At 52.9% G+C, this 25,325-nt stretch overlaps 11 protein-coding genes across 11 annotated transcripts; 3 read left to right on the plus strand and 8 right to left on the minus strand.

The window, feature by feature from the left end:
* Positions 1 to 221: 221 nt before the first annotated feature.
* On the minus strand, positions 222 to 771 carry NUU61_008190 (uncharacterized protein; the record flags this gene model as incomplete). The annotated part of the gene is made up of 2 exons (XM_056658715.1): positions 222 to 634; positions 702 to 771. The coding sequence occupies 2 exons, from the start codon at positions 769 to 771 to the stop codon at positions 222 to 224; spliced, it is 483 nt and encodes a 160-aa protein (XP_056509008.1).
* A 650-nt stretch (positions 772 to 1,421) lies between these two features.
* On the minus strand, positions 1,422 to 4,020 carry NUU61_008191 (uncharacterized protein; the record flags this gene model as incomplete). Its single annotated transcript, XM_056658716.1, has 2 exons — positions 1,422 to 1,642; positions 1,722 to 4,020. The coding sequence occupies 2 exons, from the start codon at positions 4,018 to 4,020 to the stop codon at positions 1,422 to 1,424; spliced, it is 2,520 nt and encodes an 839-aa protein (XP_056509009.1).
* A 606-nt stretch (positions 4,021 to 4,626) lies between these two features.
* Positions 4,627 to 5,848, minus strand: mrsA (putative mitochondrial carrier protein; the record flags this gene model as incomplete). Its single annotated transcript, XM_056658717.1, has 7 exons — positions 4,627 to 4,678; positions 4,751 to 5,195; positions 5,246 to 5,302; positions 5,367 to 5,459; positions 5,513 to 5,645; positions 5,718 to 5,753; positions 5,819 to 5,848. The coding sequence occupies 7 exons, from the start codon at positions 5,846 to 5,848 to the stop codon at positions 4,627 to 4,629; spliced, it is 846 nt and encodes a 281-aa protein (XP_056509010.1).
* A 2,350-nt stretch (positions 5,849 to 8,198) lies between these two features.
* NUU61_008193 (uncharacterized protein) lies at positions 8,199 to 9,995 on the minus strand (the record flags this gene model as incomplete). Its single annotated transcript, XM_056658718.1, has 4 exons — positions 8,199 to 8,227; positions 8,312 to 9,198; positions 9,295 to 9,820; positions 9,902 to 9,995. 4 exons carry the CDS (start codon positions 9,993 to 9,995, stop codon positions 8,199 to 8,201), a joined length of 1,536 nt encoding a protein of 511 aa, XP_056509011.1.
* A 4-nt stretch (positions 9,996 to 9,999) lies between these two features.
* NUU61_008194 (uncharacterized protein) lies at positions 10,000 to 10,339 on the plus strand (the record flags this gene model as incomplete). Its single annotated transcript, XM_056658719.1, is given in 2 exon segments — positions 10,000 to 10,320; positions 10,331 to 10,339. The coding sequence occupies 2 exon segments, from the start codon at positions 10,000 to 10,002 to the stop codon at positions 10,337 to 10,339; spliced, it is 330 nt and encodes a 109-aa protein (XP_056509012.1).
* Positions 10,340 to 11,264: 925 nt separating this feature from the next.
* Positions 11,265 to 13,681, minus strand: NUU61_008195 (translation initiation factor eIF2B catalytic subunit epsilon; the record flags this gene model as incomplete). The annotated part of the gene is made up of 5 exons (XM_056658720.1): positions 11,265 to 11,920; positions 11,992 to 13,163; positions 13,236 to 13,360; positions 13,449 to 13,505; positions 13,604 to 13,681. 5 exons carry the CDS (start codon positions 13,679 to 13,681, stop codon positions 11,265 to 11,267), a joined length of 2,088 nt encoding a protein of 695 aa, XP_056509013.1.
* A 1,268-nt stretch (positions 13,682 to 14,949) lies between these two features.
* On the minus strand, positions 14,950 to 17,215 carry skn7 (uncharacterized protein; the record flags this gene model as incomplete). The annotated part of the gene is made up of 7 exons (XM_056658721.1): positions 14,950 to 15,455; positions 15,506 to 15,695; positions 15,755 to 16,657; positions 16,731 to 16,874; positions 16,948 to 17,020; positions 17,103 to 17,119; positions 17,171 to 17,215. 7 exons carry the CDS (start codon positions 17,213 to 17,215, stop codon positions 14,950 to 14,952), a joined length of 1,878 nt encoding a protein of 625 aa, XP_056509014.1.
* Positions 17,216 to 18,637: 1,422 nt separating this feature from the next.
* Positions 18,638 to 19,469, plus strand: NUU61_008197 (peroxiredoxin family protein; the record flags this gene model as incomplete). Its single annotated transcript, XM_056658722.1, has 5 exons — positions 18,638 to 18,845; positions 18,931 to 19,030; positions 19,096 to 19,141; positions 19,214 to 19,379; positions 19,441 to 19,469. 5 exons carry the CDS (start codon positions 18,638 to 18,640, stop codon positions 19,467 to 19,469), a joined length of 549 nt encoding a protein of 182 aa, XP_056509015.1.
* A 385-nt stretch (positions 19,470 to 19,854) lies between these two features.
* On the minus strand, positions 19,855 to 20,346 carry NUU61_008198 (BolA family protein; the record flags this gene model as incomplete). The annotated part of the gene is made up of 2 exons (XM_056658723.1): positions 19,855 to 20,027; positions 20,127 to 20,346. The coding sequence occupies 2 exons, from the start codon at positions 20,344 to 20,346 to the stop codon at positions 19,855 to 19,857; spliced, it is 393 nt and encodes a 130-aa protein (XP_056509016.1).
* Positions 20,347 to 20,438: 92 nt separating this feature from the next.
* Positions 20,439 to 21,987, plus strand: NUU61_008199 (Nif3-like dinuclear metal center hexameric protein; the record flags this gene model as incomplete). The annotated part of the gene is made up of 3 exons (XM_056658724.1): positions 20,439 to 20,704; positions 20,913 to 21,004; positions 21,071 to 21,987. 3 exons carry the CDS (start codon positions 20,439 to 20,441, stop codon positions 21,985 to 21,987), a joined length of 1,275 nt encoding a protein of 424 aa, XP_056509017.1.
* An 889-nt stretch (positions 21,988 to 22,876) lies between these two features.
* On the minus strand, positions 22,877 to 24,928 carry NUU61_008200 (epsin; the record flags this gene model as incomplete). The annotated part of the gene is made up of 4 exons (XM_056658725.1): positions 22,877 to 24,240; positions 24,302 to 24,522; positions 24,583 to 24,652; positions 24,856 to 24,928. The coding sequence occupies 4 exons, from the start codon at positions 24,926 to 24,928 to the stop codon at positions 22,877 to 22,879; spliced, it is 1,728 nt and encodes a 575-aa protein (XP_056509018.1).
* Between the last annotated feature and the right edge of the window lie 397 nt (positions 24,929 to 25,325).

The raw sequence follows: 25,325 nt of genomic DNA on the forward strand, positions 1-25,325 counted from the left end.
ATGGTGAAAAGAGTAATGGAGATGCCCACTCGTGATATACTGTGTGTATTAAGGTACCAAGCACACACTTCTTCTAGGCACTGTTATCAAAAGAATGCAAGGTTTCTCCCAGAACTTGCAACCTCAATTCATGAATATAGATAGATACTCAGGTACACAACTCACCTCCCCCCAACTCCCCCTAATTTCCAAAAGAGAGAGAGAGAAAGAGAAAGAGAGAACTAAGCACTGCAGCCTCCATTATTGTGCTTCGTCTTCTGAGGCTCCCAGGCAAAGCCCCCACTCTCATAGGCCAGACACGAGAATCCATCCAGAGAACCGTCGTATTTACTGTTGAAATCGTTGCAGCTGATGCGGTGGTCCATATCTCTGCTCAACCAGCACCAAGGCTCCCCCTCGGTCCAGGTGCCGACGGTATGATTCAGACGGCCGGCTTTGGCTTCCTCGTCGGTCTCGACGGCGTGCTCGTGTTTCTCGATCCTGATGCATTTCGCCCAGGCCAGACTAGTAGGGTTTGCGACGCCGCAGCCCGGGGACTTGGTAGAGTCGCGCTCGACGAGTGCGTTCTCTGTGTCTCGCTGCTTGAGGGGAGCGGGTTGGACATCTAGATTGGAATCGAAGGTTAGAACGAGTACTCCGTATTCGATACATAACCTTCCAAGGGACCTTGCAAGGTTGGAAGGTGGATGGAAGAGACTCACCGGGAATACTGGCGGCAGTCGAAACTACCGCAGTAGCGAGAAGAATCAACAAGTTCGCGGAAAACTGCATCTTGATTGCTAGATTGATTGATAGATGCGGTTGATTTTGGACAGTTGAAGATGGAGCGGCGGCGAGGGCCCCCTTTTTATATATGCTCGGAGTGAAATTCGACCTCGGGGGATGCTACTATAATTATAATCTGACCCTTAAATCCCATATGACCCTACGGGAGGATCTGCAAATGGTGTTTCATAACGCCTGCGGCCCCACGCCGGCCCCATTCCAAGACCTTCCCCCGACATGTCCATCTTAGGGGTCCAGTCTTGGGTAGCGGGCGAGAATAGGGGCACTCTTTCACATTCCAGCCAATTGATGAAAATAGATGTCTTCGTAGGAAAGAGAGCGATGGACCCTGTTCTCTAATATACCGCCGACCATGCAAGCCAAGCCATGCTCCGACGTGAAATACATAGAAATATAGCCCCCAGTTCAACCCCATGCCGGTCACCAAACGCCGTGTCCAAGCCGCGAGGCATCCACGGGGCGAATCAGAAACACCCAAAAAGAAAGAGAAAGAGAATACAAGAAGAGGACAACAGAAGCATAAAAAGATAAAACAAAAGATAAAAGAAAGTCATGGCCAACCATTCAATTCCATTTCTCTTATCACATCGTAAAAAAAAAAAAAGACGCAAAAGTAGGTGAGAATAAAACAAGTTTTATCCACCTCGCTCGCCAAACTCTCGCGCCCATTCCTCGTATTTTCGTAGCCCATCCGCAGAAACACTGGGCCGGATAGAGTACAGACTGGCCTCGAAATCTTGGAACCTGATGGGACGGATGTGTTCCATCGGGGTGTGAAGAAGGGCTTCGCCCAAATTGCGGAGAGGACCCATGGCGGCGTCTTTGGCGAGGGCTGTGATATCGGAGCCAGAGAAGCCTGGATAGAAAAAGGTCAGAGGTAAGTCCTTTTACTTTGACAATAAAAATCCCAAAGAGGATCTGGGACAGATACATACTCTCCGTGACATGAACCAGAACCTGGATATCGGCATCGCTCAGCTCATGGTGCTGGTGACTTAATAGCTTGCGCAGCTGCTGCTCGCGCACATGATGCTCTGGCAGTGGGATGTACTGACGACGGACAAAGCGGCGACGCGCTGCCTCATCGATGTCCCACGGCATGTTAGTGGCCGCCAGCACCAGCACGCGGCTGGCATCGCCTTCCTTCTTATCTCGACTGGACTGTTCGCGGCCCGCAGCAGCACGCTGGAGGTCGGACCACTGAATGAGAAACTCGGTTTTAGAACGACGCGAGGCTTCATGCTCGGAGCCAGACGAGCGCGCAGACAACAGCGAGTCAATCTCATCCACGAAAATGATAGACGGCGCCAGCACCTTGGCGAGCCCAAACAGCGCACGTACGAGCTTCTCGCTTTCGCCGTGCCATTTAGATGTCAGGGTCGATGACGAGACAGAGAAGAAGGTCGAATTTGACTCGGTGGCGACGGCTCGTGCGAGCATGGTCTTGCCCGTGCCCGGAGGGCCAAATAGAAGCATTCCGCGGGCTGGCTCGCGTAGACCCGAGAAGAGGTCAGGCCGGAGGAATGGGTACACCACTGCTTCCTTGAGGGCCTTTTTGGCTCCATCCAAACCAGCAATGTCGTCCCAGTGCACCTCGTCGCCGCGGACAACGATGTCGTTCAAAATCTGTCGCGCTGACTGGAGGTCCACGCCCTTGGGCAGCTTGTTTGTGATCTTTACAATGTCATAATCGTCATCTTCATCCTCGTCTTCTGCGTCGCCTTCTGTCGACCGTTGCTCCCACGATTCCTGATCGCTGGATGGGGGCGTCTCTCGGCGTTTCGCTGGAGGCGGTTTCCGCCGGGTTGCACTGTCACCGTTTTGTGTTGAGATCGCCATCCGATCGACACCGCGATGGAGTTCATCTCCACTACCAAGCGATGGCGAGACATGAGGTTTAGTGGTTCGCGGCGTGGACGTTGTCGGGGACTGATGACTCGATTGATTCGTCTCGCGATCAAGCCGAGGCGTGATCGGCCGAGAATTGGTTTCAGACCGAGTAGCCTGTGTCGCGCGGGCAGGCGGCGGAGGCGCAGACCGTAGACCGACAGGCTTGGGTTTGATGGATGGTTTGGGAACAGACACGGCAGGATAAGTGAAATCGACCGGATCCGGCATGGGCACTGAGGTGACGGATGGGGGTTTGCGGGGTTCAGAGTGAGCCTGTGGCCGACGCGACGCCGGCTGAACCGGCAGCCGGGGCGAAGAGCGATCCGGCGGCGAGAGATGAGGCTCCCGCCAGTTTGCAGCGGGGATGCGGTCCACGGCCAGGTCCGATGGCGCTCGTCTTCTACTGGACGAGGGCTCGTCACCAGAGCTGGACCTCGGGTCTGGATCGCGACGGAAGCTCGGGTCGTTGGCAGCACTCTGGCGCGACGACGCCAGCGCCGCATCACTCACGGTCTTCCCGTTCGACGGGGCGCGATAGATACTGCCCCAGGCCAGGCCGGCCGCTTTGGAGGCGGCCGGCCGCATCTCCTTGCGCTTGGGATGGGCCTTGGTCTTCTTGCCATTTTTCTTGCCGTCGGTGTTGCGCAGCGTCGTCAACAGCGGTTTGCGTCGCTCGGGACTGGAGCCGCGGGATTTCGTCTTGGTCGAGGAATTCGAGTTCACGCGCAAGGCCGGCGACCCGGCCGGCGAGGGAGCCGCGGGCGCAGGGTCATCGTACAGTGATAATGGTTCTGAATTTTGTCTCACGTTCGGTGGTGCCCCGGGGCGGCCGGGGATGGCGGCCGGTTTGGAGAGGTCGGTGTAGCCCACTGCGGGGATGGTCCCATCGCCGATCCAGCCGGGGGTGTTGGACGAGGACGGCGCCGGCGCACTGGCGGTGAACTTGCCCTTGACAAGCGTCGCCGGTCCCTCTTTGCTACCGTTGGCTTCCGGAGACTCTTTTCTGCTCTCCCGCAGAGCTTCAAGTAAGTCGACTCGCTCGCGGCATTGGATTTCTAGGTTGCGAATGGAATCCTGCAGAACTTTTTCGGTTTCGGATTTGGGAGTATAGGTCGATGGTACGCGGCGAGCATTGTGGTGGTAGATGGTTTCGAGGGCGGATCGCCAGGATCGCAATGCTTCCTCTTCGTTATTCTGCTGGGGCATGAGCAATTTGGGAATGACAGCCATCTTTCCACCGCCCACGCTACATACCTGGCCTTCAAAGTAGACCGCAGTCGAGCACAAGAGATAGCACTCATCGTATGTCTTCTGCATAGAAGACGCAGGCCGTGGGCGCATCATTGGGAATAAGCAGACCCTCACACCCCATATCAAGGCTGAGAGTCGATTGGGGGGGAAGTGGAAGGATGATCTCCCGCTGAGGGGAATTTTTTCGCGTGACGTCGTCGGTTCGGCAGTTACTGCATGCGTCCACTCCACAACGTCTCTAAATTGGCTCTCTTCTATAAGGGTACATGCAAGACATCGATAAGTCGTCAGAGACAAAGGAAAAGAAAATGAGAAAATAAGAGAAAAAAATATATATAATGCAGAGAACCCAGCCCTCTCAGAAACCAGAATCCCGAGGTTCCAACGCCAGAAACGATATAGGACACATCGGATGAGAGCATCGAGAAAAGAAAAAGAAAAGAAAAGAAAATCCCTTCCGCCAAGCCGGATCCACTATACACTGCTCAAATCGCCTTTGATCAAAGCCCAAAACATGCAAGGTCGAGGGTCATATCAAGTGGCGGGCTCTGCCCGCATGGCCCAAGTCAGAAACCCCAGAAAAGACATAGAATAGTCCCATATTGCCTCTAAAGATCGGGGGAAGATTTGCGTCCCAAAAACACGGTATATCGAACTAGTGCAAACAAGAGGTGGAGTGGAGGAATGGATCAGGGGCGATTAGTGTTCAGATTGGCCCTTGAAATACGCCTTGGCCATTTCGTATGATGTCCTGAGAGAGGTCAGTTACAATGTCGTTGAAAGAAAATCGCTAAAATAAAGATAAATAAATAGATAAACTGACCAGCAGATCGCCGTGCTCGGCATGGTGGAAATGATACGGGGCCGCATCCCGCGCAGGAAACCAGACCAGCCGAATTGGCGCTTGATGATGGCGGCAGCGTTGAACAGACCGCGTGCGGAGCGAACTTCTTCACTCTCCGCGAGACCACGGGTTTGGAGGAGCGTCTTCACAACATCCAGTGGAGTGGTGATACCGGCGGCGAAGGCACCGGCGAGACCACCAGCGATACAATGAGTGAACGGGTCGTAGTTCTGCTTGGGGTTCATGACCTTGGAAATCGACTCGTAGGCAACAAACTGAGTGGCGGTGAAGGGAACAGTCATGCAAAGCGTCGTGGGGTAGGACACGTAGAAGGCCTGGAGACCTTCAGTCCGGTAGAGGGTTTTGGCGCATTGGAGGAGGCCCTTGTGAACGGAGCCGTGAACCTGCATTCGTTGCTTGATGACTGGGGAGGGTCAGCGAACTCAATTCGAGTTCAAGTGTAGAAGCACGTACCATCGAAGGGGTTCATCAGCGCGTCGCTGGCAATCGTGGCCGAAGCGCCACTCAAAGCTTTATGAGACACGGTCAGCTATGCACCACAGCGATTTCATCCCCAAATTCCCAGCGGACCTACCGGCAGCGACCGGGTGGTGCCCATCGTCGACGTTACCACCCGCAACCTCCTTTACCAGTTCGTATGTGCCAAAGTACACCGCATGTGCCGGGCCTAGTCTGATCAGCCTCCGAAGCCCCCCGAGAGTATTCTGAAACATCGCATACCTGCTCCGACAATCACACTCGAAACACCCTTCCATAGTGTCCGCCAGCCCTCGATCCGGTAGATTGTAGAAACGGCATTGGTCAAGCCCGTGTAGAGCCCGCCGGTCGAAGGATGCAGGATTTGCATGCGAGTCTAAAGTGCCGCAAACAAGCTTGTCAGTTTTGAATCTTTTGTCTTAGCGAACCATCGAAATCAAGAGCATACCTTCAGCAAATCCACCGGGTACATCACCGAGTGTTCCTGTGAAATCCGTTCATCAGCGACAGCTCCCCCGCGAGATTTCCCCGACCATGACGCCGACATACCGCTATCCCTGCGAAAGCACCGGCTAACATGTTGTGGCCGAGGCCATAGTTGGAAGGAAGAGCTTCATAGCTAGAAGAAAGAGTACCGAGTCAGCATGTGCCCAAAAGCATGGTCATTTCTTCGGCGGAGCGAGAAGAACGCTGGAGGGAAAGTCGAGAATCGCCTCCCGAGTTCAACACCCCCCATCCCGTTCTGCTCGAAGACCCATGTGCAGCCCCTTGAGGAGCAGCGATGCATCTCTTCCCAGTCTTCCCGAATCCCCCACAGAACCAAAGGCAACAAAGCACAACAGAATCCGCCTGCGGAGATGCCACCTACTCAAATTCCTGCTCCGGGATCTGATCGGAAGCCGCCATGAAGCTCGGCTAGCTCAAGGCACAGCCGGGGGGGGAGAGATGCAATTGGAAGAAATCGGCGTGCGAGGTCGAAACCGAGACGCAATAGCTTGGGAAGAGGCCGCGGGCGAGGTATCGGAGGCTAGAGAGGTGTGTTTGGTTGGCGAGGGTGCGAACGGGAAGAGGCCGAGAACCGGAGACTCCGTGGAGAGGCAAAACAAAATAAGAATGACCAAAGTTGCCTGCAGCTATAGAGGCAATTGAAGTGCCAATCAATGCGGCAAATGGGGCAATTGCTTGGATTATTATCTGCGCGACAAGAACAGAGAAGGATTCGGGGGAGTTGGCAAAAAAAAGAGATCCCAAAAATTGGAGTTTGCAGGAAGCGGCGCTAACAATCGAACTAACGGACTTGCCAGGATTGACCCCCAAAACTCTCGAAAGTACGAGCCTCCGCGCATTCTTTTTATTTTCTAAATGTTCAACAGACTACGTAGATATCAACATATTTTAAAATATCTACAAATATTCGATTTTGAAAGAATTTCATATCTAGTATCCAACTCTCCCAGACGCAACAGCCTCTCAAAAACCCCCGATGACGGCGCTTACTTAAGGTCGAACCTTATAGCAATACGATGTACCCCACCGGTACACTGCCACGGGAAAGGGGGCGGCCAGGTACCTCTAGGTACATGGCTCCTACCTGAAGGGCTTTATCAATCTGATAAGGGCGCCACTGGATGGGGGATGGTTTCACACACGGGGCAAAAGTAATCTAGGACTAAACGAGGCTCAACACCTTTTGAGATCATGAACGGATGACAAAAATGAATACATACAAAGTTCTTCGACACCCAGTATCAATGTTGGGGGTCAACGGCATCGGCAAGCGAATAAAAGTGGACCGGACCCAGATGTCAGTTAGTTCACCGGGGCAAGGCGAAGGCTCCTAGTTTCTAGTTTTTTTTTCTGTTTCCCCTCAGTTGGATTATGGAGACGGGAAATCCGTCGATGGGGGCGATCTGGGGAAATCCATATGCATGTCATGGGAATTTCTTACTCTTTGAACGCGCATAAATAAGAAATTAGCATAAAAGGATAATACTGACACCGCTTCTGCATTGATATATAATGTTACAAATTCTTTCTCTTTTCTGGGGTGTACTTCGACCCCCGGAGAAGACCGACGTTCGGACACTCGATCAATGGCGCCCGAGCAGCCGAGGTCCGGGTGGATATCGAGGGTCCAAACTAACCTCCTTCTCTGGTCAGGTGTACGTAAAAAAGAAAAAGGAAAAAGGTGGAAATTATTCCCGTATTCTGGGTTATGAATATCATCAGGCAGTATTAGAGATATTAAGAATAAGAACAGCCTCGCTTGGACCTAGGTGGAGGTAGAATCCCTTGGCAAAAAACTTATTTCTGAGTATCTCGCTAGGACACGTTGCGTTGATAAATCACACTAAGCAAGCCAAACTAGCCGGAAACAGAGTCGAATGCAACTTAACTTTCCACTCTACTTATGTACTTTCCCATGAGGACATGATAGAAAACCGATAAATACCTAGCTGGTATAAAGTTAAACTTGAAAGGGACAACGAATCCGGGGAAGAAAGTCGAAGGGACGAAAAGACAAGAATAGAACAGGAGAAAAGAAGAAGAAAAGAAAAGAAACACAATTAGCCTGGCTGTCCCCGACACCCCTAACACAAATGGTCCATGCATCAACACCGCTGCGCCGTGGCCACGGAAGAGAAAATAGAGACAAGATGCATGCAGGTCATCTCAATGGCAATAAGGCAAATGAAACAAATAAAGACAAATCCCGGTTGGGACGAGTCGGGATATGAGAGGAAGACTAAGGACGAGGGAGGATGAATGTAGGGATGGCAGGATGTTGCAAAGAAATAAAAGGTTCATTCACGTCGTCAAGATCTCGTGTCTACATGCGAAGGGAGGAAGAGTTATCGAGGAGAGGCGAGGAGAGGCGAGGAGAAGACGGAATAGGACAGAGAGGAGGTTAGGAAAAGAGAGGTGTCGTCTACCACTCCACGTTGAACGACCACTCGCCTGTAAACAACCATGTCAGTATTCTGTCACCCAGCAACCCACACACACCTTCTCCCCTTCTAGGATCCATTATATCCCACTTACCATTCTTTAGGTTCTCGGCGGTATCGTTCAACAGGATCACGCGACGCTTTTTGCAATAAGCCGTCTTGTCCAGAATGTCGACCTTGAGTTGAGCCAGCTCGGGAATGGGCTTCTCGAACATCTGACTCAGGTTCTCGACAGCCATTTCCAGATCCTTTTGGTTATCCTCGAAAATCTCGGTCAGGTTGTTGCGCGCAAGGTAGAAAGCGAAGGCATAGGTCCACTTCAGAGTTTGGCGACACTGTTGCAGCGCATGCGACGCCGTGTCCAGGAACTGCACCTCGATCCACGACAGCCCCGACTGCGACTGGAGACTGGTCATCTTCTTCTCGGTCTTGAGGTACAAGTCCTTGTCCAGCTTTGCAGATTGCTCGTGATTGGAATAGCGGTTATAGTAGTGCAAGTAGCGGTCCAGCGATGCACGCGACTTGGCCTGCGCGCTGCGGGCGTCCGACCCCGACTTCTCCTCGAACCGGTTGCAGTTGTACCAGCTGGTGCCGTGCTCGGCCCAAAGTCCCATGCACATCCAGCAGAATTCGTGCTTGCACTTGCGGCAGGTCATGTGGTTACAGCCTCCGTTCTTCTCGATGGTCGACTGGCACCGCGGGCATTCCTTGGTATTGGCCGAGATCCAGTTCGAGGTCTCTGAGTCGTCCTCACACTTCTTGATCCACATCTTGACAAGCGTGCAGGGCGCAGGCTGATGGTCGGGTAAAGAGCAGCCGTGACAAAATTCGTGGGAGCAGGCGCACTGCACTGTTGGCACGATGCGACGGAGATCACGCTTCTTAACACTGCAGTCGACCACATGTTCGCAATTCGGTGCAGGACACCACCGAAGGTTTTCTTTATCATCCACATACGTTCGGGTAAGCAGCATGTGATATCTATCGCAAGCATCACAAGTCAGTACGCAATGTCTCCAAGGATGCTTCTTGCTTCTGGTATCCACAAGATCCCCGACGAAGGTTGGAAGCACTCACCGATCCCTAATTTCACCTGATAGAAGCAATTCCACTGACTGAGAATCTACAATATGCTGGCAGTTGTTACCGGGACAGCGGATGCGAGCCGACTCGCCTTCTTCCTTGATCTTCTGCTCGAGGTAGTGCCGATAGCAATCGACACAGAAGCGGTGATCACAGCGCATAGCATACGACTCGACGTCATCGCCCTCATCGAAACAGATCCCACAGAGAAAGCCCGGTATCATCTCCGTAGTTGCACGCCCTTCCGTGACCGGCCCCACGCCCGCGCGGTCCAGGGTTCTCTCCGGATAGTCGATGTACATCTCGATGATTTTCTCTTTGTTCCACTGGCCGAATCGCAACAGAACCGCAGCCAACTCGGGGGACAGACCGACCACGGCGGAGACCTCGGCGATTTGGTCCTGGCGCTCGCGCTCAACCTCTGCGGGGTTCAGGACCTTGTACTCGACTTCGTGGGGGTTGCGCTGCTGGCGAAATAAATCGTTGTCATCATCGAACCCGGTGTCCAAATCCCCGAAACCTGGTAGTCCGCATCAGCATGCACCGAAAAGAACGGAAAGAAAAAAAGAAATCCAAAGGGGGGGCGGAGGAGGGCACATACCCCCATCACCCAAGCTATCATCATCACTAGCCTGGGTATCCAGGAAATCATCTGGACTCGAGACATCACTCATCATCTCACCATCGGAATCCATACTGATGGCAGTTGAAGCAGGCGTAGCGAAATCGCGCTTGATCAAGCTGGCGGAACTAGTAGAGCCGCGCCTTTCCGTGCTGGTGCTGGTGCTGGTGCTGGTGCTGGTGCTGGTGCTGGTGCTGGTGCCCTTGCTCTTGTTCTTGCTCGTGCTCGTGCTCTTGGTGGTTGCGGTCGTCGTGGAACTTCTGGGCTTGGACGAGCGCAGCGGGCGAGACGACGCAGGGGTGGCGTCGTCGGGCCGGCTGGGGGCAGTCTTGGTGGCGGCTTGGGGCAGAGGCTGGTCGGGATGCGCAATCGCCGCCTCGGCCGCCTTTCTCTTCCGCGTGAGGGGAGACGTTGTGAAAGGGGGGTGCGGCACGATAATGCCGGCGGGGGAGGGAGAGAGAGACTGGAGGAGGAAAGAAGAGAAATGGAAAATGAAGAAAAATAATAATAAAAAAAGGAAAGAAAAATAAAATATAAATGGGTGGGGGGGAAAGGAAAGGGATGCGAAGTTGAAGCCTGTTCCTTTGGTCGAAAAAGAGAGAGGGGCGATGAAGAAACAGTGAGAGAGTGGGGAGGACCAGGCTGAAAAGTGACGCGGGAAACAAGGCAAAGATGAGAAACGTTCGCGGGAGATCTCCCAGTTCTTTGAGCGGGATTGAGCTCTAAATGTGTGGGGAGATCGCGGCGCTCGAGTCTTGACTCTGTCAGCTTTTTTTTGGTATTTCTTGCATCATTCTTTTCTCTTTTTCTGAGTGATTTTAACAAATTGATATCTTTTCGTAGACTATGCGAATGCGATCAGGTGATGTCAGCGGTTTACACAGCCCTTGATGCCTACTCTGAGTCAGGCCTGATTCATGCCTGGTTATTTTGGACCTTGATACGCGGGATGAATAGTAAGGCTGTCTGAGTCACAAGAAATGAATTCTTGTGTGGAGGCTCGGCCACAAAATGCCGATCGGTCCACGGTGGCTTATACTTAAGAGACGTTGCCAAGTCCGGTATCTACAGAGCCGATGTACATTGGCGTGGAGATCAACTCTTGGGTTTAGAGATTGATGATCTCATATAAAGCATGATGTTAATTTAGACGATCATACACATAAACACAAAGGATTTTCGTCAACTCGAAGTTAAGGTGTGATTGCCAGTGTAGCTCAGTGGCCCAGCGGGCGCTGCCTACTACTACATAGTGGATCAGGACAAGCCCTAACGAGGGCCGATGCAGATGGTATATTCATAAAAAATAGAAATAGAAAAAGGGAGAAAAAAAAAGATTCATCTACTCATCATCACTCTCATCATCCTCACTGCTCTCCTCCTCGGCGTTGGCCAACCAGTCAACAAACTGCTGCGTCTGCGTACGGACCGAGCGCATCTCGTCCGAACCGCTCGACCGCTCATCGTGCCACCACTGGTCATAGGCCTCCTCATCCACCAGCTCAATCTCATACAGCTCCTTGGCCGCAAACAGGAGGACCGTGTCGCCCTTGAGGCGGTGGACCAGATCCTGTTGCAGGACAAGCAGCAGATCGACCTGGTCGGGCTTGTCGTCCTTGTTGCGGTCGAACAGGGTGCGGTCGATGACGTCCCGGTACTTGGAGAAGACCTCGTGCACGGCATCGCCGGCACCCTTGCCGCCCTCCATAAGTTGCTGGATGTGTTTCATAAATGCGGACACCACGGCGCGCCGCACTTGGTTGTCCGATGCGTTGGCGGCCATGCGTAGACTGACCAGTTCCAGCTGCACGACGTCGACAGTGACACCGTCCCGTAGACTGTCGTATACACTGGTTGAGGCGTCTTGTTGGAAGTGGTCTTCCTCCTCGTCGCCGGAGACGCTGCTGCCGCCGGACCGCGGCCATGATCCGTCTGATACGTCAGAGGACAAGGTCGAGATTGATGCGGAGGACAGGGAGAGATTCGGCATGCGGTATACTTGATAACACTCGTTAGATTTTGTCTTGGTTTGTCATGTGTGGCCGCAGCCCAAATCAGGAACAACATACCCAGCCCCGAGGAGGCATCACTCGCATCATCCTCATCCTCGTCGTCCTCGTCACCGGGCACAAACTCGTAGCCCTCACCGCCCTCGCCAACCACTGCAGAGTCACTGGGGGCCGCAGTTCCATCTCGTCGTGATTTCGTAATCCGCATACCACCCTCTACCGTCACGCCGTCTGCAAGCTTGACACCGTACGAAAGGAGCGCACCAGACGCAATGCGACAGTCCTTACCTACCACCACTCCGTCGGCGATGATGGCACCTCGAACATCGGATCCATCGCCAATCACAACATCGTCCCAGATATACGCACCCTCGAGCTTAACATTGCGACCAATCTTGCAGTTGCGGCCCAGGACGGTGCTGTGGACCGTCGTGCGGTCCCCGATACTGATGCCCTGCCCGATGACCGTGCGGCGACCGATAACGCAAGACCGGGCCAAGGTCACACCAGGTTCTTGGTACAGACTGCCCTTGCGAAGATCATACTGATGCCCCGGGAGCAGGTTCGTGTCCGGACACAAGGGGTATGTCCAGCGCGAGATGATGTCTTTGCTAACGGCGTCGTAAGCCTTGAGGCTGCGCACGCGCGCAGCGTAGTTGTCCTTGATGATGTGGGTGTGCAGTGTCTTGCCGTTCAGCTCGTAGTCTTTGAGGACGCCAAACAAGAAGTGTTTCCGGGGAGTTTGGTAGTCGAAACTATCGGACCACAGACTCAGCACGTCCGGGGTGCAGATGTCGATGCTGCAGTCGATCAGATCCTGGCGGATATCCAGCTCGGCGTGCGACAGAATGATCTCCGAATCGATGTTCAGCCGCGCCGGGTGCTCTTCGACGTGGTGGTCGATTTCCTCGTAGTGGATACAGCGGTCCTTGGTCGGGTCAATGACAAACACCGGAGAAATGGACGAGGACTTGGTGCGGTGGTTGCGGCCCGCCTCGCGTAAAACCATGGTCATGATCGCATTCTTGTCGGCCTCGCGCCGGGCTCGGTGTTTGGCTAAGGCGCTTTCGATGGGCAGGTTGCTGATGACGTCGCCGCTCACGAGGATGAAATCCCCGGTGATCAGATGCTTGCCATCGAGGTCGCGCATCACATCTCCAACCGATGTCGAGGTAGATTTGAGGAAATTCAACTGCTTAAAGGGCGAGGACGGCGCTCTCCATTTCGACGCACTAGATTTGCCCAGTCAGCTAACTGCTGTCCATTCAAGATCCTCGCAAGCTGCCAGTCGGGAGACAACGCACTTGATGTATTTTTCCAGTTGATCCGAATGAGCTCCGCCGTACAGAAAGATCTCTTCGACGCCCGCGTTGGCCAGAAACTCGAGGGTGTATTCAATCAGAGGGGTATTGGCGAGTGGCAGGAGACACTATTAGTTGAGCCGGTATTAGTTCCGGATATCTCCATATAAAGCACCAGCAAAGGCAGTGTATTCGCTTGGGCGAGGTTGGACATACTCGTGGCTTATCGAGGGTGAACGGTTCGAATCTCGTTTCAAAGGTATCCGCAAGGACCTGCACGCAAAAAACGATCAGCTACTTATGACAACTGCAAGAATAACGGTATCAAGCCCTATGATCTGCTGATCACACGGACAAGGGAGAAGACATACAACAGCCTGCAGCGTCTCCTCCACCTCCTCGGCCGCATTGCCCTTAGGCTTCGCGGCGGCTTTTTGTTTGACGCCCATTGCTGGACGTATCACAAGTGTCAGCAAATAGAAGCTTTCTTGAAATTAATAGCACAGAAAGAATCACTGCGAGAAGTGAGGGGAGTAATTCGCGATGTAAGTAAGAAAAGAAAGCCGTCGATGAAGGGACAGCGGGCGAGTCCTACCTCGACAAAAGAAGTCCACACTCACCAGAACAGAAAGAAAAAAAAATGCAAGCCCACTAGCACTCACTGGAGTCCTATCCCAAGCCAAAATGCAACAGACAATTCCGAGAAAAAGGTATGCGCAAGCTATCAAAGAAAAAAAGGGCACAAAAAACCCCGCCAAGCCTCGGAGTCACCAAGAGAGTGGCAGTTTGCACGGTTTGTATACAGCAGCCACATCTCATCAACCACATGACCTGTTCATGACATAACCATAGATACCTCGTAAACCACGTGACCTAGAGTTTTCAAGTTGTGGCGTACACCAGCCACACCCTTTTCACAGCCGCAAAGAGTCCAGAATTCCCCGCAAGGCCTGGGCCCTGGTAGACTTGAGAGGGGCGCAGGTGCAGTTCTTTGGAGTGGAGGGGGGTCTAGACTGGTCTCTGCAGTGTCTACAGCTTGTCGGGTTCGTCCGAATGTTATTGGGCGGGAGGGTCGGCATGGCAGACTGTGCCGGGGAAAGGAGATGCCGAGAGTGCGCGGATGCCGAGAATATTCTACTTACAGTTAGGAGATATTTATATTACTGGGTTATGATCGCCCACCACATACAGTAGCCGTATGTACTGTACATATTTAAATGCCATAAATACAGCTCAAACGACTACGAGGTTGCAGTCATGATGAGCACAGTCGAATTCTGCTCGTCTATCCGGTCTATCCAGGGGAACACGGTGGGCCCGAAGACAATAGGGTCCACCGCCGGAGTGCAAAAATAGAATATGTGCGCGTGTGTGTAAATGTGTAAATATTTACCTGACGAAACAATCTCCTTCCCCGGATGGTAATGTGTATCCAATCCAGGGTGGATATAGCTGACGCATGTAATCCGTACAAAGTCGCCACCCTCCCTTTCGAGTAAAACAAGCTCGCAAACTCCCATGGCCTTGAAAAATATAGGGACCGCGACCCGCCGCGATTAAAGACGACCTCGAGATCGAGCAATATATGAATGGAAACCTCATTATAGACAGTGGGAATCATCAAGAAAAAAAATAGACAAAGAAAATGCGGAGAGGTGGCCGCGGGAAAAAAGAAAAGTAAAAAAGGTTAGTGGAGGGATATGTGGAGATTCAGATTTTACCCAGGCCGTCCTGCTTGCACAGCCATCATGGGTTGCGGCTGGGGGTACATGCGCTGTCGTTTGGCCATGTTGGGATTCTCGGCGGCACCGGACATGTCTGACATCTGTCGTCGATGCGGTGGGCGCACAGGCGTCCCGGCGGCAGGAACGGCGACTGGCGTTGCTGCTGGGTACTGAACGCCATTCTGATCGACAGTGTATGCGGCGGGAGCGGCGGCAACGTATTGCCCTTGGACTGGGGGCATAGTCGGTTGGACCGCTTGCATGTTTTGAAACTGCCCGGGCGATTGCCAGTTACTCATGGACCCCGCGGGGGATTGGCCCGGAGAGCTGTCTTCTTTGATCGACTGAGTTGCCGACGTCTGAGCGGCCATGGTCACAGCGGCACCCGCCGGCGGCGCCTCCATGCCTTGGGACATGGCCTTGAGATGTACCAGGTGCTTCTCAAGCATGTCGAGAAGGCTCTTGCGGGTGAAGGGTTTGGGAAGAACATCGTCCATTCCTGGGTCATGTTAATAAGTGTTTGCAGTCAACAGGATTTTTTTATTTTACCATGCTGGAAATAGAGTTGAATGTCATCACTGCGGATGTTGGAGGTCATGGCAATAATCGGGGTTCGGTCGAACTGGCGGATGAGATGACACGCCGATACACCATCCAAATTGGGCATAATGATGTCCATCAGAATCAGATCGTACTTGGAACCACCCTGGATTTTGTTCACGGCTTCCAGACCATCGAACTATAGCGAGAATGTCAGCCACAATTTCCCCTTGAGACCTAGCAATGCAGGTAACATACCGCCGTGTCAATCACACAGGAGAAAGAGTAAAGGAATTTGCCACCAATCTGCCGACACGTCGCATCGTCCTCAACCAGGAGAATCTGAGGGCTGCGCATCCACCCGGGGTCAACATTCGTGCTCTTTTTCCGGTTGTCTGGGTACTGCCGTCGAGCGTCGGAGGATTCGATCTCGGGCTTGGCCGGCATGGGATAGGGCACATTATTGACGTGCTCGCTGTACATGGGATCGATGCCATTCGTGGCACCTACCGGGTAAACCACGGGCTCAAGCTCGCCACCCATTTTCGGGTATACGAGCGCTGGGGTGGGGGCTGCCGTGGTGGGGGGACGAACGGCCCCATTCCGCGCAGCCGCATCCATCGTCGGGGTCGAAACCACGGTGGGTGGAGGCGCCGCCTTTTGAGGGTCGTTCATCGAGTCCATGCCAGGGAGGTTGAATTGGATCTCAGCGTTCATGTCGTTCAAAAGCTTGGAGGCTTGCTGGAGAGGTGACGAGGGCTCGTCATCCACGGCCCCGACCTGCGACGGACTCATCGTAGAGCCGCCCTGACTTTGGAAGGTGACGGCCTTGCTATCCCGTCGCTGGCGCGCATCCACCGAGAGCAAGTAGGTCATGACCTGGTGGATTACGTTCTCATGGTTCAAGACCGTTTTTTGCACCCGCATCACCTCCTGCAACATGAGTTGATGGTCCACCGTCAGCTGCGCATATCGGTCGGACAGATGCTGAATCTGCTGCTGCTGAGCCACGATCTGCTGGTTCAACAAGTCGATCTGCTGGGTGGGGACCAAGTCGTCGTTGTTCTGGGCTTGTTTGCGCGGGGCCGGCGCCTTTCGCCGAATGTTGTCGAGCGATTCCTTGTTATTCATCCGAAACTCAGGATGCTTAAATTCCCATGCCTGTATTGATTTGCGCCATGAGTCTTCTGGTTCATTTCCTGGTCTGAGGAGGGAGACTCGGAGGGGGTCCTACATTCTGCCCGTATGGCGACTGGCCATTTTCCTCGTTGTTCTGCCGGACCTTGTGGAAGTCGTACTTGTTGAGCTGACGGACGAAACTGGCAAAGTTGCTGTGCTTGAAGTGTTTGGGGAGGATGGTTTTGGTGAATTTCTCGCACTGGATTTCAAGTCAGCCAACCTTGAGACAGCGACGCGACCGAGAGGCCGCAAAACATCACGAGGGCATGTACCTCTAGGACCACAAAACTATCCCCATCGTCACCCCAGCGAACAATCGAGGCATAGGAGGGATCCTCCAGCATCCTAGAACGACATTAGTACCTTGGCTGAGTCGACAGAGAGAGAGGTCGAGAGGTCGAGAGAGAGATCGAAGACAAAGACTCACTTGTACAGCTTGCGTACCTAGACATTATGTTAGCATCCTCAAGCATCGGGCATCGTGAAGAAACTCACAAAGTCGCTGGAGTTGCCCGGGGGGTTCGAGGTCTGGCCCTCCATGCTGGGCTAGACGGGTCGCGACCGAGCCCTGGCGCAGATTGCAAAAGCAGCGGGAGAGAAGGAACAGTAGAACCGTAGAATAGTTGAACAGTATAGGAGATGAAGGGGAAAAGAGAAGAGAAGAAGAGAAGAGATATATAAGAATGAAAGAGTCGAGGATTTCTCTTTTTTTTTTTTTTTCTTTCCAGGAGGGTGGGAGTTGGGGAAAAAAGAATTCTGAATAATACCCAAGTACCAAAGTTACGAAGTACCGGTACACCCTACAGTACGTATGTACAAGATCTCTTGCAGAGGCAAATTCCAGCCCTTGAGCAGTCTACTTTGGTATTATGCCCTTGTCTTTGTATGGAGTATCTCGTATCTTATTAGGGGCTCACCCATTTTGATATAGATACTCTTGAACGTGCTGAAAAAAAAAATAAATAAATAAAATGAAAATGACAATGAAAATGAAGAATAACAAATATAGAAAAGAAAGAAAGAAAAGAATCTGTACACTGTACACAACCAGTACTCGTCAGGCTTGACGTGCAGATGGACATGGGGATGTCAGTGCGCAGAGGGGGGGTCCCCCCTCGTCCAAGCAAGTGAGACACCGGCATCACCAACTCATGCCAAGCCTGGTTTTTTAGGCCTCAACCACATGGCCTCAGTCAACAATCTATGAATGTATGAAAAGTTCTGGATATTTCATGGTTTATGAATCCCATCCATTTAGTTCTGTGGCTCTGCTCCATTCGGTCCGACGATGGTGGATGATGTCTTGACCACTTCTCGTGAGACAATCTCGGAGATTCCCCTTTGATCTCGGCTAATAAAGAGTGAATATATCCATCCATGGATATATTAATAATGGAATAAATGACTTATTATAGACTCCTTTTTATCCAAGGGATGGTGGCACTCGGGGTGAATAAGATCAGTTCTCAATTACTGCGAATCAGCCCCTCTGCAATTTGCCAAGGTCAAAGCGATGATGTTTGCACCAATCCACTAGACTTGATCTCGCGGTGACAGGGCTGGGATCCGAGGATTGTACAATATCGAATTTGAGAGAGCGCTTAGCCATCACACTTATGAAGCGCAGTTGCACAGGTTCTACCTAATTCCTTAGATACTCGGTGATCAGTCAAGGAGTGATTAGATTATCCCAAGTCAGGGCTAACCATGTATATTTATAGTTATATTTGTATATATATATATATATATATAAAACTATGGAATTGTTGAATTGTTCAACAGAAGCGTGCCAGTCCAAATGATGATCACCCAACGGTTGCCGGAACTAGCAATGACGAAATCCTCCGGAGCTCTCCAAACCCATCCCTCTCTTCTTTTCTCTCTCTCTCCCTCCCCCAATCCATCCCCATCTCCCATTCTTGTATTTAGGTCCTCAATTAGCCTGATTCATTTGCCTTCACAATGTTCGCCGCTCGCCGTTTTGCAACCGCTCTTCCCCGCGTCAGGCCCCAGGCCGCTCTCTTCCACAGCACCGCGCCCGCCTTCGTCCAGAAAGGCGACGCCATTCCCAACCTGGATGTGCTTGTCGAGGACTCTCCGGGCAACAAGGTCAATCTGGCCAAGGAGATCAAGGGCAAGGGCGTGATTATCGGCACCCCGGCTGCATTCAGTGCGTGTACCCTCAACAGTTAGCTACCATGACGCGCCTTCAAAATGTGGATTGTTGACTTGCTCCCCTCACCGCGCTTTTGCAGGCCCCGCGTGCTCCAGCACCCATGTCCCCGGCTTCATCAACCACCCCAAGCTCAAGGAGGCCGGTCAGGTGTTTGTGATCTCGGTCAATGACCCCTTCGTGTATGTCTGGCGAAACTGCAAGTGGCGATGAACCGCTGTTGATTGGATTTTTTTTTCTATAACAGGACCAAGGCCTGGGGTGTTTCTCTGGACCCGACGGGCAAGAGCGGTGTATGTCGTCCTCTCTTTTTCTTTTCGAGTCTTCCAAGGGTGTCTGCATTGCTGACCAAACTCGTTTCTTAGGTCCGCTTCCTGGGTGACCCGACTGGCAAGTTCACTGAGGCTCTGGACCTCAGCTTTGACAGCACCTCGATCTTCGGCAACCACCGCAGCAAGCGCTACGCCCTGCTTGTGGAGGATGGCAAGGTCAAGGACGCTTTCGTCGAGCCCGACAACGCTGGTCTCAATGGTACGGACCTCCCTCTTTTTTATATCGTACACACTGGACCATAATACTGACACGAGAATAGTTTCGACCGCCGAGAAGGTGCTCGGTTAAAGCCGTATATAGGCAGACAATTCCCCCGGAAGCCTTGCACATAGCAGAACCCAAAGGTCTGTAGGAATAGTTCAATAAAAAGAAATCTATTTAAGCATTCTGCCGTGCTGTCAACGCACGGCATGAGACAACTTGAATGTACAGAGATCCCCGCCCTTAATCCAATCCGGTCAACGCCCGAAATTCATGTTCCCCCCAGCCCAACACATGGAATCAATGGAGTAAGCGACTTGGATCGATCCTATTCGTCGTGCTCCACAGTTGCGAAGTAGGATATACCATTTGTATCGTTCTCCCTCTTTTTTTTCGTTCTTTTTCTTCTTCTGGGCGAAGACAAGAGGAACTCCCCGGTTATAGCACACCACCCGGGTCCAGCACAGCACTCTTAATGCTGCAGCCCCTGCCACTGCTCGGGGGTGTAGCACTTGGGCGTCCAGGCATGGATAGCAGCAATTTCAGCCTTGAGCACGGAGTTGACAAGCCGGTGTCGCGCGAGCATAGTCTTGCTCTCGAACTGGGGGGAGACAATCACAGCCTGGAAAGCTTGACCGCAGCCACCTATACCACAAAACAAAAAAAAAAAGACAGTTGGTTAGTATGATTGCCGAGGTCCAGTGGAAGAAGAAGCCGCATTGGGATTGGCTGGTCATTGCATACCCGACAAATCCTCAATCTCGACATGCTGCGCCTGCAGCTGGTCAATCAGCTTGGCGCGCAGCGAGTCGGCCGTGATGCCCGAGGTGTCGGCCATGGCGGCGTCGATGGCGGCGGACGAGCGCGCGGTGAGGGAGAACGATGCCCGCTGGGATGGGAGTGGGCGGAGAAGGTAGCGGCAGCTTCTGCTCAGGACAGTCAAGGGGGAGGCGCGGAAGAACATGAAGCAGGGTAAGAAACAAGAGGAAGAGGCAAGAGAAGCACAGCGAATATCCTAGGTAATTCCTGTGGAGATCGAAGTAGGAACCTTGGAAGATGTTGGCGCATTACAAATTGATCGGCTGTGGCTGGGGCGCACGTGTGTGGCGCCCTCCATCGTCATGGTTGATTTGCTGCACCAACGCTTTTCCCCGATCCTTCAGTCGAGAAGTCTGGGGTATAAAAGAGAAAAGTGTTTGTTTTTCTGGTTCTTGCTCGATGAATTGTCTGCGCTCTGTACGCCACTACACAATGTCTTCAATCTCTGCGCCTGTGTCCTGCTCGCCCTTCACCAAGGCTGTGGTGAGTTCTATGCGAAAGCTGTATGTCCCTCCTCCACCCCGATTGAATAGCTCCCCGCACTCCACGGAGCTGGTGAATAACCCGCTGGCAATTGCAGATACCCCGAATCCTTGGCAGATAAGAGCTTCGACAATACCGGCTGTAAGCAATTGAGTGTCAATCAGCGTCGCAAACGTGCTAAGGAAACCTTCTAGTGCTTCTTGAAGCTCCGTTCGACCCATCTCGAAGACAGAAAAACTCGGTGCTCTTGACCATCGACCTGACGACAGCCGTCGCAGATGAGGCCATCCGGCGGCGCGACTCAGTGGTCGTGGCATACCGTAAGTGTATTATTGCCAGAACAACAGCCAGCGCACGAGAACTCATAAACCATTCCTCCTGCGCAGACCCGATTATCTTCCGCGGCCTCAAGGCCATCACCCTAGACGACACCCAGCAGCGCTCGCTCCTACGGCTCGCACAGCACGGCATCAGCGTGTACTCGCCGCACACGGCCGTCGACACGGTCCCGGGCGGCATGGCCGACTGGCTCTGCGACGTGGTAACAGGATCCTTCAAGTCGACCTCAGCCACCCCGCAACGACCCATCCCAGAGAGCGCCTCAAAGCTATATTCCGAGCCAACATACCCGCACCCAGAAACCGCAGCAACAACAACAACAACCTCCACATCCACATCCACATCCACTCCGACAACCCCGCACACCCGCAGCACAATCCACCCCTCCCCACTATCCTCCATCCCAGCAGGCCTCGAAACCGCCGGCGCCGGCCGCTTAGTAACCTTCAGCGAGCCGCAACCCCTCCCAACTCTAATCGACCACATCGCCCAAGGCGTCGGCCTACCAGGCGGGATCCCCATCGCGATTCCCCAGTCCGCGTCTTCAATCAACGACCTGCGCATCCGCACTGTCAGCATGTGCCCGGGCTCCGGCGCCGGCGTCCTCCTGCGTGCCCCCGGCCCGCTCCCGGACCTCCTCTTCACCGGCGAGATGAGTCACCACGAAGCTCTGGCTGCTACCGAGCGCGGCTCTGTGGTCATCTCGCTGGCGCACTCGAATTCCGAGCGCGGGTATCTGCGTGCTGTGATGCGTGCTCGTCTCGCTGAGGATGTTGAGGACTGCTGGCGGAGGGATCGCGAGGATGCGCTTGGGGCGCTGCGCGATTCTGCGAAGCAGGGTGGGGCTGCGATTGCGTCTGCGTCTGCGTCGGGCGAGTTGGATGTTTACTCGGATGGGGAGGTTGAAGTTGCGGTTAGTAAGGCTGATCGGGATCCTTATGGGATTATGGTTTGGCGTGGTTGAGTACTTCCAGTCTCTATTAAATAGAGATTTTCGTCATGGTGTGGTCTCTAGAAAATAAAAAGTAAAAAGAATTAATAGATGTGGTCTTGGAAATGGCCACAGTCCAGCTATTCTACAAAATGGAAGATTCCCTTCACAACAAGAAATAACACCTACTTATAATATAAGAGTATATGTGATCCGAAAAATGATTAGAAAAGGGATCAAAAAATAGAGATTAAAAAAGTATTAGTGAGCCATTCTCTTTAAATTAGAGAAAACTTAGTTACAAAGGCTTTAATATCTAATCTAGATTCTCTATTACATACGTCTCCTTGAGCACCCTAAGCGAAGCGAGGGTCAGCGGCTTATTCCATGTATAAATACAACATGGCTAACAGATTTAGTCCATTCAGCTGCAGATACATCGGCAACTATGCTAGATCACCTATCTAGACACATGATGAAATATAAAAAAAACAGAGACAATGAAAAGAAAAGGGAATCTCAAAAAAACCAAGTCTGAAATGAAAAAGGATATCCTAGTGACAGAAAGAAACAAAAGAGAAACAGGTCCTGGATGTGAGAAAGGGAGAGTAACACAGGAAAGTAAGCTCGAGGTCAGGGGGGAAAGGGAGGGAAGACAATGAAAGAGACGAGTAGAGCACATCGTGTCCTTGAGATAAGGTTGACGTTAGGTAGCTATAGGGAGAAAACTGGACCGAGCCCCGAAGGATGGAATGACACAAGGGAAAAAGGAGAGAAAAAAAAAAAGCATCAATGGTGAGTGAGTTTAAACGAGAAAAAGAAAGTGAAAAAAAGAAAGAAAAAAAGACAGGTGGTATCCGGCAATTCCGTTCATGGTCCCAGCAAAGTCAATGTGTATCAGGATGGTTTCCACCAGAGTCAGCTACAGATCAATCAAGCTACCCCCCGGCTGCGACTGTTGTTGACCCCCCCATGGGCTGTTCGGGTGTTGCTGGTGTTGCTGGTGTTGTTGCTGGACAAATCCTGTCCGCTGCGGCATACCGGTGAACTGCTGGCCGAGGAACGGGTTATTGCCCGTTTGCGTAGCATGCAGTCGATCCAGACCTTGGCCAGCCGAGTTGACAAAGGTGCCCGGTGCCGTGTGTTGTGCGGGAATGCGAAGGTCTCCAACGTTACCGAAGGTGTCTTGACCCTCGCCAGTGGAAAGAAGGGCGTTCAGACGAGCATGGTGAGGATCATGGGGTTGGGGCGGGGTACTCTTGGGCGGCTGAGGAGCCTGAAAGTTGGCAATCGGGTTAGGCTGAGCGGGTTGGTTGAATGTTTGGTTCTGCTGGTTGAATTGACTCGTGTTGGTCTGCTGAAATTGATTTGTGGCACGGTCTTCGGCCAGAGCGTTGAGAGTTGGTGGTCCTGTGGGCTTTTGCTGGGTGAATTGGGTCTGGGTGCGCGCAGCAAAGGGGTTATTCGATCCCGTCTGCATGGGTTTGAGTGCGTCAGCCGGCTGCTGCGGCTGACTCGCTGCCCACGGGTTATTGCTTCCGGCCGTAGGGTAGTTCTCCTGGGGCTGTTGCTGTTGCTGTTGTGGCTGTTGCGAAAAGACATCTGTTCCATAGGGGTTCTTGTGGTTGAATGCGGTCTGCTGCGGTTGAAGGGCTGCTTGGGGCTGCAAGAAGTTGTTCTGGGGCTGCCCGTAAGGGTTCTGGTCGAAGACAGAGGGCTGTGCCTGGTAGCCATTGGTGTAGGGGTTGTTCATGCCAGTGGGCTGGTTCTGGAAGCCGGTGGGTTGCGCATATTGGTTATTGAGGAAGCCGGTCGTCATGGGCTGCTGGACGTTGATCGGGTTACCGAACCAGTCCACGGCGCCCTGTTGCTGATAGCCCTGGTTGAAGCCAGTCGGCTGGACCTGAGTCGGAGTGTCATCGAAGAGCGACTGCGCATTGCTTTCCTCCAATTCCCGCTTCCGGAGATCCTCTTCTTCCCGGCTCAACTTGATTGCCTTGGCGAGATCCTCGTCTTCCTCGCCTGCCATGGCTTCCTTGGCGCGGCGCTTGCGCTCCTCCTCGGCCTCGGCCCTACTGGCCTCGATGGCTAAGCGGTACTCGGTATCGTCTTCGTCGTCGCCCTGGCGCCTGCGTCGTTCCCTGCGCGGCGGCTCGGCCCCGAAACCTCCGTAGCCGTCATCGAGTCCGCTGACGCGTGTCTTCCAGAGTTTGCGGTCCGATCGTTCGCTGCGCAATCGATCTTCGTCCAGTACCAGCGCAGTCAATTCCTTTGCGGCCACTCGAACTAGAAAGAAAACCAACCATCAGCCATGCGACGGGGGTGCATCCGGACAAAAGCTACTCACCGTTTTGACCGACATCTCGCGCTTCCTCGTCAATATATTGGAATTCACGCAGAGTCTTGATAATATAAACATTCTTCCGTGCCCATGTCACCACCAACTCCGACCCTTCATGGAGACAGTAATCCAGCACCTTCAGCGACTTGAGCACATGGCGCCAGTTCTTTCCCTTATCGTTGAGTCGTTTGTCGAGCATGTCCATGATCTCGTAGAACTCGTTCGGGCTGTGAGAACAAGAAGCATTAGAAAACCGTATCGCAACATTGGTTATGGAACAATCCTACCTCCCGAAAGTCATGGCCGCAATCTCGGACATGTCGGTGCCCGTCGGGCCCCAAGGATCATTACTTGTGGCTGCGAAGAGTTATGTATTAGCATCATGGTGCTCGCTTCACTCTGTGGGTTTGGAGGGGGATATAGAACAAGTCGCTGCCGCTGCCGCCCTTCGCCGCTCCGATAAGGAGACAAGCCAGTGGCAACGGGGAGAGGACACGCAGGCGCGGGGGATGGCGACAGTCGCTGAGAAACCCCACGAGACAGTAAGAACCACAACATACCATTTCGAACCTTGACCTGCACTGAGGAGTATCCCTTTGTGACGTTCTTGACACTCCGGACGACTTTGGACATGGTGCCGAAGGAGTTGCGACGGTCGCAGAAGGCAAGGGAGGATAAGATCTAGCAAGGCGCAATCGCAGTGTGGGATACGGGTCGCTCGAGTCGAAGGGAGATGTTGTCGCAGTCACGGAGTTTCTGTGTTGCCAAGCACACACAGCCCACTCTCTCTATTTCTCCGGATGGCGGCCCAAGAGACGGTCAGTCGCAGTCACTGGCGCAATTCTCCCCTTTTTTTTGGCGATGAATCAGATGGATCGGCAGACCGGTAGAAAGAGAGGAAGAAATAGAATTGAATTCGAGATCTGACGAGGTCAAAGTCACAGAGGAGCAGCCGGGCAGAGAAGAAGGAATGGAGAGAAGAGAGAGGGAGAGGGGACTGTGGCTGGAACGGGAGGCAGCCTTGGCAGTG

The sequence above is a fragment of the Penicillium alfredii genome, assembly GCF_028826965.1.
Source record: "Penicillium alfredii strain IBT 34128 chromosome Unknown utg000010l_segment0_segment0, whole genome shotgun sequence".
Lineage (NCBI taxonomy): Eukaryota > Fungi > Ascomycota > Eurotiomycetes > Eurotiales > Aspergillaceae > Penicillium > Penicillium alfredii.